The sequence below is a fragment of the Nestor notabilis genome, unplaced genomic scaffold, assembly GCF_000696875.1.
Source record: "Nestor notabilis isolate BGI_N333 unplaced genomic scaffold, ASM69687v1 scaffold22766, whole genome shotgun sequence".
Classification (NCBI taxonomy): Eukaryota; Metazoa; Chordata; class Aves; order Psittaciformes; family Psittacidae; genus Nestor; species Nestor notabilis.
This window is the reverse complement of record NW_009931766.1, coordinates 19,280-31,555: the sequence shown is the minus strand read 5'-3', so window position 1 is coordinate 31,555 and position 12,276 is coordinate 19,280. Positions and strand designations below refer to the sequence as shown.

General features: G+C 45.9%; 1 protein-coding gene across 1 annotated transcript; it reads left to right on the top strand.

Annotated features, from left to right (window-relative positions):
• Positions 1-5,576: 5,576 nt before the first annotated feature.
• Positions 5,577-11,969, top strand: PRRX1 (paired related homeobox 1; the record flags this gene model as incomplete). Its single annotated transcript, XM_010016058.1, has 3 exons — positions 5,577-5,752; positions 6,348-6,529; positions 11,727-11,969. Coding segments are annotated over 3 exons (497 nt in total), but the record flags the coding sequence as incomplete, so codon positions are not given.
• Between the last annotated feature and the right edge of the window lie 307 nt (positions 11,970-12,276).

Here is a 12,276-nt window from a genome sequence, read left to right as displayed (position 1 = left end):
CTGGGAGATGGGCTTCTGCTGCCTGGAGGAGCAGGGTCCTTCCAGTCAATGCTTGGGAAGGGAAGCTGCAAAACCATCAATGGATCTGGCTGTCCAGCCTGGTCAAAGACATGGAAAACAAGCTGAGAGAAAACAGAGGTGCAAGGCTTTTCCCTGTTTTCTGACAAAGTGGTGTTTTCAGGCTGGAAAGTGGCTTTTCAGGTTGAGACTGTCTTGTTTAGGGTGAAGCTTGCTCTGGCAGAGCTCGACACCGAGTGTTGTTGAGGTCAGATCTTTTAGACAGGGTATGATCTTGTCTTTGCACAAGCGATGGTGGTGGATGCCCTGCCCATGGGCAGCCCTGCTCTGTGGCACACTGGCTTATCTCCAGCATCCTGCATTAAGTGGAAAATCACTCAAGATCCTTTTCAAAGCAGTTGGGGCAGGGCTTTGTCATCAAGCAGCTTTTGTATTTTTTCCACTCCCTTTTCTGGTGCCTTGTTTTAGCTTTCATTAAACCTTTTGGGTTTGGGTTTTGTTTTTTTGATTTTTTTATGATACAATTTGACAAAGCTGCCCTGCACTCAAAGAGTATTTTGCAGGAATATAATGTTGCAGTATTTTGGAGGGATATAATGAATTGAAAGCAAAGCAGATCGTGGATAAAACTGGAACATGAGCCTACAAAAGGCCGTAACTGTCTGGATGGGTGATGTTGGGGAGAGGAGTCTGCCGGGAGCCAGGGGCGAACTGTGAAAGTATTTCTACTCAAGCATCTTAAAATTTAACTTTAAACCAAATAAAAAACCTGTTCCTCTCCCTTTCATTCTCCTTTTAACTTTCTTTCTTCACTGCTCTGAATAAAACTTCATTTTTGGTTTTGGGTTTGCAGGATTTTATTTTTCTTTTTTTAAGAGGTTTTATTTGCTGTGGTTTTAGTTTCTAGATTATTTTTTTCCCCTTGAAATAATTTGTCTTTTTTTTTCTTTAATCTGTGTTCAAACTTTAGCTGTAAGTTCTTATTTGGAAGGCTTTGATGATAATGTGATTTCTTACTTTATTCCTGGAATCCTTTCTCAGTTTACAGTTTATATAACTGATGTGACAAATCTTTCCTGCCTTTACTGTATATGATATTGTGGTTAAGCGTCTCAGTCTTTCACTTAATTGAATCCAATTGTTTACTTTCAATTCATATCCAGTTAATGTATTATAATAGGTGGTTCTGGACTTAATAGAACTGGTCAAGACTTTTCAAAACTGCCCATGCAGAGTAAATCCCATCTGGAAATTAGTTTTTGTTCTGACCTGGAATAAAATCATTCCTGCAAACTGGAAATCCGAAATACGTTGTGGTTGCAAGTATTGGTGGAAAAAAATACCGATCTTGTAACTTATATGTAGGCATTTAGTTCTTGACTCTGTTTTGCTTTATAATGCACTGTATTTTCAATGTGGCATCCCAACAGGAGCCATCTGATGGTACATCAGCGAGAGTCACAGACACTAGGACAGCTGCTGTGCAATAAGGAGCATGGATCAGAACGACTTCAAGTGTGGATCTGCCTCTTTGCAAGAGGAGGCGTGATGAGCAACGGAAAAAAGAATAGGATGTTTCATAGTCTACCATTTAGGAGCAAGTAAAAATGCTTTGGTGCATCCTAGAAGTGCATTTGTATATGATGGCAGGATTTGCATGTCATGTGTGAATTTAGAAATAACACAGGAAGACACAAATGTAGAAACAGGAAACAAAATCCCCCAGCCCAACATGAAAGGGTAGGATTTTGAAATTAAATTCCCACATTTTCCAGCATCACGTTCCTGAGAGAAGAACATGCATTTCGATCTCTCGGGGGGATGCATTTGCAAGCAGCTCAGCTTTTGAGAATGCTGCTTGTAATAAAATATTTCTGATTAAAAGAACGTTGGCAAAAGATTTCTGAGCCATCTAAAAAGCTTTAGAGCTGTTTTCCTCTTCTCTCCATTTCTGCTGACTCCAGTCACTAGCGCTGTCAACATTGTTTAGGAATACCATTTTTCAGTGTTCAGCATTGTTTCCTGATAAATAAATAATGACAGGAAAAAAAATAAAAATACCTCACTGACATGTTGAAGGCAGCTGGTGACTGCTGTAAGCAAGGTACCATTGGCAGACATCTGGGGTTTAGGTGTGCACAATCCCTCGTTAGCAGTTTGTAGTCAACATATGGCATGTCTGCATGTCAAAACACAAGGAGTGATCAACCCAGCAGCAACTCTGGGCTAATACGGCTATTATTATTTTTTTTTCCTGCTATCCATGTATCTTCTGTAGACATTTGGATCTAGCTGTGTTGTGCTGTTCCAGAGGTGTGGTGAAAGGAGATCTCAAAATCCCAACCCCACTGTCAACAGGTCGCGCTTTGCTGTCAAGCCACTCCCATGCAGCTACATCCTGGAGAAAAAAAGGGATGACTCACATCCCTGCTCCATGCCAGCCGATGCTGGAGGTGCATTAGCCAACAGTGACCCAACCATGAGTCACTGCAACACAGCCGCTGCCTGCAACTTTCCGTTTCTTTGCCCTACTATTTTTGGGTCCTGTAATTACGAGGTGAGCTGTGAATCACCAGTGTCTCGCTTTACGCCGGGAGAAAACCAGGCAAATTGTGTTAACGTGCTTGGCAGGAGGGATTCTTGTTCTCTGGTGTTCTCCAGGCTTTGGCCCTTCTTCTTGCTCCCCAGTGATGTACTCACCCTTCTTCATGTGTAACTGTCACGCAGGATCTGAGCAATGGCCAGACTGCCTTGGGTTCAGGCTACCTCCAGCCAGGTGTCATCTTCAAAGGCCTGGAGGAGATTCCCTAGGGGTCCCAAAGACTTTCATTGATTTGTTCGTCCAGTCCACATAGGCAGGGTTTAGATTATAAAACAGCATCACACGGATAACTCAGAAGGAGGACAGACACCATTGGCCTCTATGGCAGTAAGGTCTTGCAATGTTTCTGCCATTCAGAGAGACAATCGTGCCCTGAGGTTCATTCTTCACTGTTTGCCGTGTTGTGTAGTGCACAGCGGCAAAACTATGTCAAAGCTCTCCAGTAGAACCAGGAAAAAATTGCTGACCCTTTTTGTAAAGGCTTTGATGATGAGTCAAGAGAGGAACATGCAGGACTTCTCTGCTTCTTTGTAAGGGACAGTCCCTTTGACAGCGCTAAGCCCCCCCAGCAGGTAGAAATGCATGCATGGTGTTCTGCACAAGCAGTGATAAAATCCCATCCCTCTGCTTTGCTGCTTTGCTTCCCACCACCTGAGCAAGATACATTCACCTGTACCCTTATTTTAATGTCCTGGGATTCCTATGCACATTTGGGGTTTTATTTTTCGCACGTTCCTGCCTCTGCCAGTCCCTTCCCAGCTCAGCTTTATAATTCAACATGCTGTTAAAAACTGGTCTCCAGATACTTCCTCTCAGATACAAGAAAACCAAGGTTGTATTTTTTCACCCAGGAATCCCCAGGCTGGAAAAGAGTCTTCTGGGGATCTTCAGGCTGTTGGAGAAGGTTTGGGAACAGAGGAGCTGTAAACCTGCAGGAATTTGAAAAACCTACTTTAATTTAAGAGGAATGTCCTTTTGTTCCCAAATGGATGGGCCTTGCTCCAAAGGCCTTCAGGTGCCCTAACTGTTACCAGATGGGCTGTGAAAAGCAGCACAAACAGGTGGTGAGGACAACAACCATAGACTTTAATTTCCTTGTCAGCTTCTCTCTGTGCCTTATATACCCCCTGGAGAACAGGAGGATGAGGGGAGCTGTCATTTTTTTATATCACAAAAGCAATGACTATAGAGGGGATATTCTGCAACTGTATATAGTAGGTCAAGCCCTTGGACTCTCAGTGGTGAGACTGTCATCTGGGCCAAGGTGCACAGTGATTAACTTAAAATATAATGCACTAGCATATCCATTATTAGATACAATGATTGGTAAATTTTAATGCACACTGGCATATATTGGCTCAGATCCTCCCAGGTGTAACTACTTTTCTGCCATGTAGGACAGTGGGAGCATGCTGATGGGGCACTGCCCAGTGTGCTTGGGAACATTGACAGCTGGGGCTGCAGGAGCACAAGAATCCTTCATGGTTTGGTGGAGCACACACATAGTGGAGCACTTGAAAAGGGACAAGTGCAAGGCAACGGCATACTAGTCCTGCAGCCTGAACGGGGCTATTTAACAAGAGGCAGCAGTGGCCTCTTTCTTCTGCAGGCTGGTGCCTTGCTCTCCACCTCCTTCGGTGTGGCTTCCCATGGTAACTGAAGTGTTTGCTGTGCTGTGACTGGTGTGATGAGTGAACATACTTCAGTACAGGTAGAGTAGAAGCAAAACCAGTGTCATAGCTCCAGCTTATCCTTATAAAGAGTATTCAAATCCTTGGAGCTGTTGCTCACTGCTTACCAGTACCTGCAAGTGCCCATGCATTGATACCTTCATCGCTGCTGCTGCATGGGGATGTGCAACAGCACTGGAAAAAGGAGAGATGGTGCAAAGCAGGTTATTTGCTAATAAAAGCCATTTTGTAGTTATCTCAGCACTGATGTTACTTCAGAGTTTGTAGGTAAGCACAGGCAGTAGTGTGACTCCAGATGTGTGGATATACTGATTTATTGCTGAAGTAAATAGAAACCAGGCACAAAACAATATGTGCTTTTACGGGATGCACAGTTTGTTGTTTGCCACCTTACTGGCTTGGGCAAGGCAAGGAGTGTGCTGTTCTTCAGTTAACAGTATCCAGTGTTCTTATGCTTAATCTCTTTTACTGAGTTTTTGCTTCCCAATTGCAAGGCTATCCATCCAGTCTGTCTGACTGTATTTCCGTGTCCTTGGTTTGCAAGCACACAAGTGAAGCTGGGTTTTGTGCTCGTCTTTTGTTCAGGCCTGTATCAGTCACACTTCATTTCCACTGTCCGGTAGCTTTTTGTTCACAGCTCCCCATTTCTGCCCAAATTGACACCTCTTAGACTAGATGTGGGGAGCATAAGAGAATTCAGTCCTCTCTTAAGCCAAATGAAACTACGTACAGAGAATGGCATTACCTTGGCTGTAGTCAAACCCAGAGCAATAGCCATTTCCTTGTGCTTTCCTTATTTGGAGGCACGCACACCTTCTCACAGTCAGTATGAGCTGGCACAGGACTCCTGCTCGCCCCAGAGAGCTGTATTATGCCCCAGTAAGGGCAGTCCTTGGAAATTTGAACCAAGAGAACAGGGCTTCATGGTTCTTTATGGTTAGAAAATGTTTCTAAGGTTGTTGGGAGTGGTAAGATGCATTTTGGGCTTTTTTGTTTCTTTTTAGAGGTAAGGAATCTGAGTCATGGAGTAGCTTGAGAGAGCTGGTACAAGTCTTACACAGTTATCCTGGGATATAAATGCTGGGCGTCAATGCACTTTCCACCTCCTTTTTACATGGCAGCTAATGGCATGGTTAAGCTGTGGTGTTGATATGGTGCAGACCTCTTCTTAAGCCCTTTCCGCTTTGAAACTGTTGAGGTTATTCACCCCGTTGCTGTGGGCTCTTAGTTTTCTAGCTTTTCACATCTCCAATTGTCTCTCCTAGATGATCAGCTGAACTCAGAAGAGAAGAAGAAAAGAAAGCAGAGAAGGAACAGGACTACCTTCAACAGCAGCCAGCTCCAGGCATTAGAGAGGGTCTTTGAGAGGACACACTACCCCGATGCCTTTGTACGGGAAGATCTTGCACGCAGAGTCAATCTCACTGAAGCCAGAGTGCAGGTAATCACTACAGCTCACACCAGACACACGTTACCTGGGGTGGGGTTATCAGGCCATTCCAGTACAGCAATCCCTGAGGTCTGTATGGCACACTAGGGTCACCACGCTTCTGGGTCATGCTGTCTTGCAGACCCAAGCATGCCGTGCCTTGAGGAGGGCTGCCAGGCCTGATCTGCCCCCATACTTACCACGTGTCCTGTCAGATGTGTTCAAGGCCAAGATGTCAGATGTCCTGTGCTCAGGCTGCTCACATTATCTTGAGCTGCTCAGCTCTTAGCTTGCAAGCCTGCAGCTTCTGAAGGTCAAGGTAGACCACAGAACATGATGTGTTGTACAGCACTCCCAGGCCTTGCTGCCTATAGCACAGGACAGACCTCATCCCACAGGACCCTCACTGAGCTAGTTCCTTGTGCGAGGTCTTTATCAGGGCAGACATAAGGAATGTCATTATAGTTTCCAGCAACAGGCATGCCAAAACAGTGGCCTTTATAGAGTCCTGTCTTGCCCAGCAGGGCAGAGGTGGTATGGTGAAAGAGTGAATGTCACAGCAGAACTGGTTGTGATGGTTGGTGTGTCTGTGCGTTTCCCACCTCAGGTGTGGTTCCAGAACCGGAGAGCCAAGTTTCGCCGGAATGAGAGGGCGATGCTGGCCAGCAAGAATGCCTCTCTGCTCAAATCCTACTCAGGGGACGTGACTGCTGTGGAGCAGCCCATAGTACCTCGCCCAGCTCCGAGACCCACCGACTATCTCTCCTGGGGTACCACCTCACCTTACAGGTGAGTGAATGACCCCACTGGGGATGACCAGTTTCTGGCATGGTATAGAGCAGCCTGAGAGTGGCACTCAGACAACTCTAAAGTGACGCTTCTGTTTATGTGGGGCAAGTGGAGGATGCAGCGGTTTGTCCACCTCACTGATTTTCCTTACCTGTTTGCATCCCACTCCATCTCACTGCCAGGCATGCGAGATGGGCTTGGTTCAGCATTGCTGTGGCTTTCTGGGAGGTTGCGGCTCCATTTTTGATGGTGTCTTTCTCTAGTTCAAGAAGTTCCAAAAGAGGATCAGGTATAAATGACCTCACTTGGAGTACTGTGTACAGTTCTGGTGTCCTCAACATAAAAAGGACATGGAGCTGTTGGAGCAAGTCCAGAGGAGGGCCACGAGGGTGATATGGGGGCTGGAGCACCTCCCTTATGAAGACAGGCTGAGAAAGTTGGGGCTGTTCTGCCTGGAGAAGAGAAGGCTGCGTGGAGACCTCATAGCAGCCTTCCAGTATCTGAAGAGGGCCTATAAGGATACTGGGGAGGGACTCTTTGTTAGGGACTCTAGTGGTAGGACAAGGGGTAACAGGTTCAAGCTTAAACAGGGGAAGTTTAGGTTAGATGTAAGGAAGAAGTTCTTCACAGTGAGGGTGGTGAGGCACTGGAATGGGTTGTCCAAGGAAGTTGTGAGTGCTCCATCCCTGGCAGTGTTCAAGGCCAGGCTGGACAGAGCCTTGGGCAACATGATTTAGTGTGATGTGTTCCCACCCATGGCAGGGGGGTTGGAACTAGATGATCTTCATGTCCTTTCCAACCCTAGCTATTTATGATTCTATAAATATGTGGAAACAGAAGGATTTGCATCCAGTTTAAAGCAAGGAAGAAACATTTCTGTAGGACACAAGTCCAGAGGAAGTGATGGCAGAGCACTTGAGGAGGCTCAGCCACCACACAGCGGCCAGAAGAGGGAGTTCTGTGGCTGTATCATGGCAGTCGCTGTCTGGGATGCATGGAAGGGAACTCACTCCATGCATGTTGCTAATCCTCCCATCACTGGTCAGCACTGAACTGGTGAGCAATTTCTTTCTCGTTGCTACAGCACAAGCGTGTGTGTGTACGAACTGTGCTGTTGTGCTGTGCTGCGGTTTGCCCACAGTAAGGACCAGGTGTCTCTGGATGGCAGACTGGTGTTCAGTGTCCATCTGTGGCCAGCGCCGCTTAAGGGGAAAGAAGTGCAGATATGGCAAGCCCATTCTGCTCAAAGGATTTGGGATGTCCATGCGCATCACAGGCCTCCCTCTCTTCCTCCGTGCCATCCACAGCCCAGCAGGAACTGGGTGTGGACACAAGATCCACAGGCTGTGTTGTTTTGTGGGGAGTCAGCTGGCTTGTAGGCAGTTAAAAATGAAGTTGGTGGGTATTTTCTAGCACAGCAGCTTGATCGCTGCTCAGGATCTTGAAACCTTTGGTTGGATTTCTTCCTGTTCATCTGGCTTGGTCACAGCCGTCTTCCCACTGGCTTCCAGGAGCCACACCATGCCCAGGACCTCTCTTCCTTGGTCACCTTGAACCCCTTCTTGCACCTCAAACGTTGTTTGCACAGTTACATCTGCAAACACATGGCCTTCCTGATAATGTGTTGCTTCAGTGCCATGAGGTGGTCTTCATCCACCTAGAAGAACAAGTCATAGGTTCACCCACTCTAGGTACTGAAAAGGATGTTTTTGATGACCACTAGTTTGGTCTTAGAGATGGCCTTTATCCTTTGGATTTTAGCTGAGGACTGCTGTCAGGCAAAATCCCCCTTTTGGGATTAAGGTTTTCACTCTGTGAGGTGCTCCTTGGTGTAGCATTTTAGGGAGGAGTATGGTGGTGAGTTCAGGGGAGAGAAGCACAGGTCCTTCACCGCCCTGCTGAGACTGCTCTGGTCACGGTACCAGATCCCTACTGAATGCTCGTGGTTTATTTCTACTTTTCATACTTTTAAAAATCTATCATTCCTCCCAAGATGTTATTTACACGAGGGTCTTCATAGCAGCTTCTAGGAGAAGACCCTGCAAAGGTAACTGCCAGAGCACACTGGGAAGGACTCTCTGGGCCACTCTGGGCAATAAGAAGCCCAAGGCATCTGGAATGTGCGAATGAGTAGAGCAAGAGAGAATGGAAAGCCTTAGGGATGGTTTTTCTCCCCCTGAGGTCCAGACCTGGCTGTGTCTCTCCGTGGTGCATCTTCATTGTCTTGGTGTCTTGTCTTAAGCCAAGATGTTTCAGCAAAGACATTTGCAGCTTACAGCTGTCCCTGCTGGCTGACAAGCCAAATCAGGATGGACTGTCAGCCTCCCCTGCAGAGGGGTAGGAGGCATTGGCAGAGGAGCAGAGCAGCTGGTTTCCACAATGTGGGGTGGTCAGGACGCTCAGACACTTTATGCTCTCTAGGCTTTCTAATCCTACTGGTCGTCTCCTAGCAATCACATTCGTATTAAAAGGCACTTGGGTCAGGTTGTCACAGCTTCATTAAAGCTTTGAACTGAGTACTGTTATTAAAGTATTGAACACTTGGTGAAACACAGCCATGCAGGGTGTTTGCATGGCCCTCTGCCCCCTCCCCATCTTCCTCGTGCTGCTGTACCAGCCCTTGATTAACGGCTAGTCCCGGAGAGGGCTGAGTGCTGCATGGTTGGTGCTGGTTTTACTCTTAGATCTGGGGAAAGTTTTCAATCAGTGTGTTTATTCTCCAAATACATTCAGCCACGGGTCAACCAAAGCTATTTGCAGATCCGTGTCACACAGATAGCCAAGTAGATACTGTTAATTTTTTTTAAGTTGAAATGTTTTGCTTAGACATTTTTTAGCATAGGTTCCTAAGAAAACAAGACTAGCAGTTACACTGTTGGCCTGCACTTCCCACTCCAACAACCTTTGACTCCATGGGCCACTGAAACCCATATTTGAAAGAAGTATTTTAGGCCTCAGAAACATGATGTTTGTCTGTGTTTCATGAAAGCAGGCAGCTGAGTAGAGGAACGAGATTCTTTCTTTGCCTGAATGGGGTGGAGGGAGGGAACAAGAGGGTGAATTCAACCCTTACTAGAACCTGGAGACTCTCTGGAGCAACTGTCAAGCTAGACTGATGTTTGGAGACAGTCTTCTTGTGCACTGTTCCCTGTGGAATAACTTGCTAGAAGAGAGTGTTTCTGGAGATTTTTGGTTTAGCAGAGATTTCACTGGACAACAGTAATTTTCCCCACACTTCTGGGAAGCTGAGAGGAGGCTTCCTGGAGTTTTGGACCAGACTTGGGCATTAGTCTGGTTTTGAATGGGGACAGTTTATAGCCAGGACTGAAAATTCCTAATTTATCTAGAGTATTCTTGAGGCTCTTCTGATTTCTTCCAGCACAAAACCATGGTGGAGATGCACCCTAGGGAAGCAGGTGCGAATGGGTGCTTGAGTAGCCACCAGCTATATACCTGAAACTTTGCAATGCTCCTGCAGGCAGGACTTGGCTTCTCACATTGCTGATGGCTTATGGGGGAGGAGAGGGTAAAGTCACCAACCCAGCCATGGAGAGGGAACTGAGGGGGTGCACAGCTGGCTGGGGAGGGCTCCAGGCACCCCAATCCATCACATCCTGGACCCTGGCAAAATGCAGCTGATGCACCCCAAGTTGGGCCGAGTCAAGCCTGTATTTCGATGTGCGTGTTATAATGTCTGTCCTCTATGTCCTTCCAGTAGCTATTAGAGACTCTCAAAGTGTCCTGAATGTTTGCTTTCCTGGGGAGAGTTTTCAGTGCTTTCGCCTGAATGGGTGTAAGCAGCTTTATATCTACAGGTCTTACCTGTTCTTTCCATGTTCTTTCCATGTAAGCTGTTGTGTTTCCACTGGTCTTGATGCAAAGATGACAGTTTCTCCCTGAAGAAGTTCTTTTCCCTGATATTAAAGTGAAAAATAGGAGTCATTTGGCTTGGGATGGGACCTACAAGTATTATCTGGTCTGGATCTCCTGGAGGCTGAGGATTCAGGCAGTACTGGATTGCATTTAAATTCCTGGCAGGTCAGCTCTGCCCTACAAACTCAAGAGGTACCACCAGTGCTTTGAGGCAAGGATGCATGCCCATAGAGTGGATCTGTTTGAACAGCAGATGCCTGCATCCCTCAAGGGAGATTTGCTGTTGCAAAGGCTTTTCCAGTCGTGCAGGTCAGCACTGGAAGAATTTTTTGAAAAAAGATGTCGTCTTAGGCTGTGGGTGGAGGAGAGCTTTGCCCAGAGCCTCAGATGTGAGCCACCCGGGCAAGGAGATGGAAAGGGTCAGCACCAGACCTGAGCTTGCTTCCAGGAGGGCATTTGTGGTTTCCTCCTGAACATGCTGGCTGTGTTAAATGGGCACCTCTGATTCATGCAGTGTTTTTCAAATGGTTTTGATCTGTGGACCTCTGTGTAGGAAATGCAGCAGTGTCAGAGAGTTTGCTTTTTTTGGGGGTGGATGGTTGCTTTTCACAGAAACTTGGGACACATGGGTTAAACAAGTTTTCTAGCGGTCTGGAAAGCAGGTTGGCAAATATTTGGTAGGCTAAGAAAGAACTCAGATCTTTGTTCAGCCTCCACTGGCAAAAGTAATGTTTTTAATGAATAAAGTCATGATCTGAAGGAAGAAAAAATGGTGGGTTTTTTTTTTTTTCCCTCAGCCTTTAGAACATGTTCTTTATGATCAGCTGAAGTTTTGAGGGGAAAAAAATGTGGAAATTTTCATTCCAAAAGGCTGAAACCACAAAGCATCACAATTGTTGAAAGGGGTTTTTCCCAGTGTTTCTTTAATGTAACATGTGTTTCAGAAGTGACGTGATTTCACAAGCAGTAAAACCAGCAATTGTTCTCATCAAAAAGACATTGCCTCCAGTAGGAATACTTTTAAGGACAATGGTCTAACTGGCAGGCTGGAAGCCCTGACCTCATTGTAAACCTTTTGGTTTAAAAAATAGGAAATGGAAATTTTCCTGTTGACTTCAACCAGCTTTGGCATTGGCTATCCCACGGTAAGTGAACTGCAGTGGAGAGATTTATAGGGGTGTTAAAGAAAAAGTAGTGGTCATTCCCTGCTCACATCCCACAGGTATGGAAACCCCAGGGTTTAACCTCACTGTAGTGCATGTCTGCTCTCTGCATGGTGTGAAGACCGTGTCTGACATGATGTCTCTCTCTTTCTACCCCACAGTGCCATGGCCACTTACTCCACCACGTGTACCAATGCCAGCCCAGCACAGGGTATGAATATGGCCAACAGTATTGCCAACCTGAGACTGAAGGCAAAGGAATATAGTTTACAGAGGAATCAAGTGCCCACAGTCAATTAATGACTGGAGGCAGCTGCCTTGCAGAAGGAGAAAATACAACAGCACCCATCCTGCTTTGCAACTTGTTTGTGATAAAAGAAAAGAAAAAAAAAACACAACAAAAAAACCCACAAAAAAAAAAAAAAGAAAAAAAAAAAAAAAAAAAAAAAAAACAAAAAAAACACAACGAAAAAAAAAAAAAGGAAAAAAAAAAAAGAAAACCAAACTGGGAGCAAACTGAATCGCTCATGAGTAACAAGGTTCCTCCTTCCTTTTGGGATAATGCCACCATTTTTATTTTTCTTGTTATTGGCAGGTTTATTGCTTCTGCTCAATATACTATGAGCTTCTTCAGTACAGGACAGTCTCACCCTTGTTGGTTTCCATTTCTGTATGGGACTGCAGAAAGAAACCTCTGCTGATCTCAGCCTA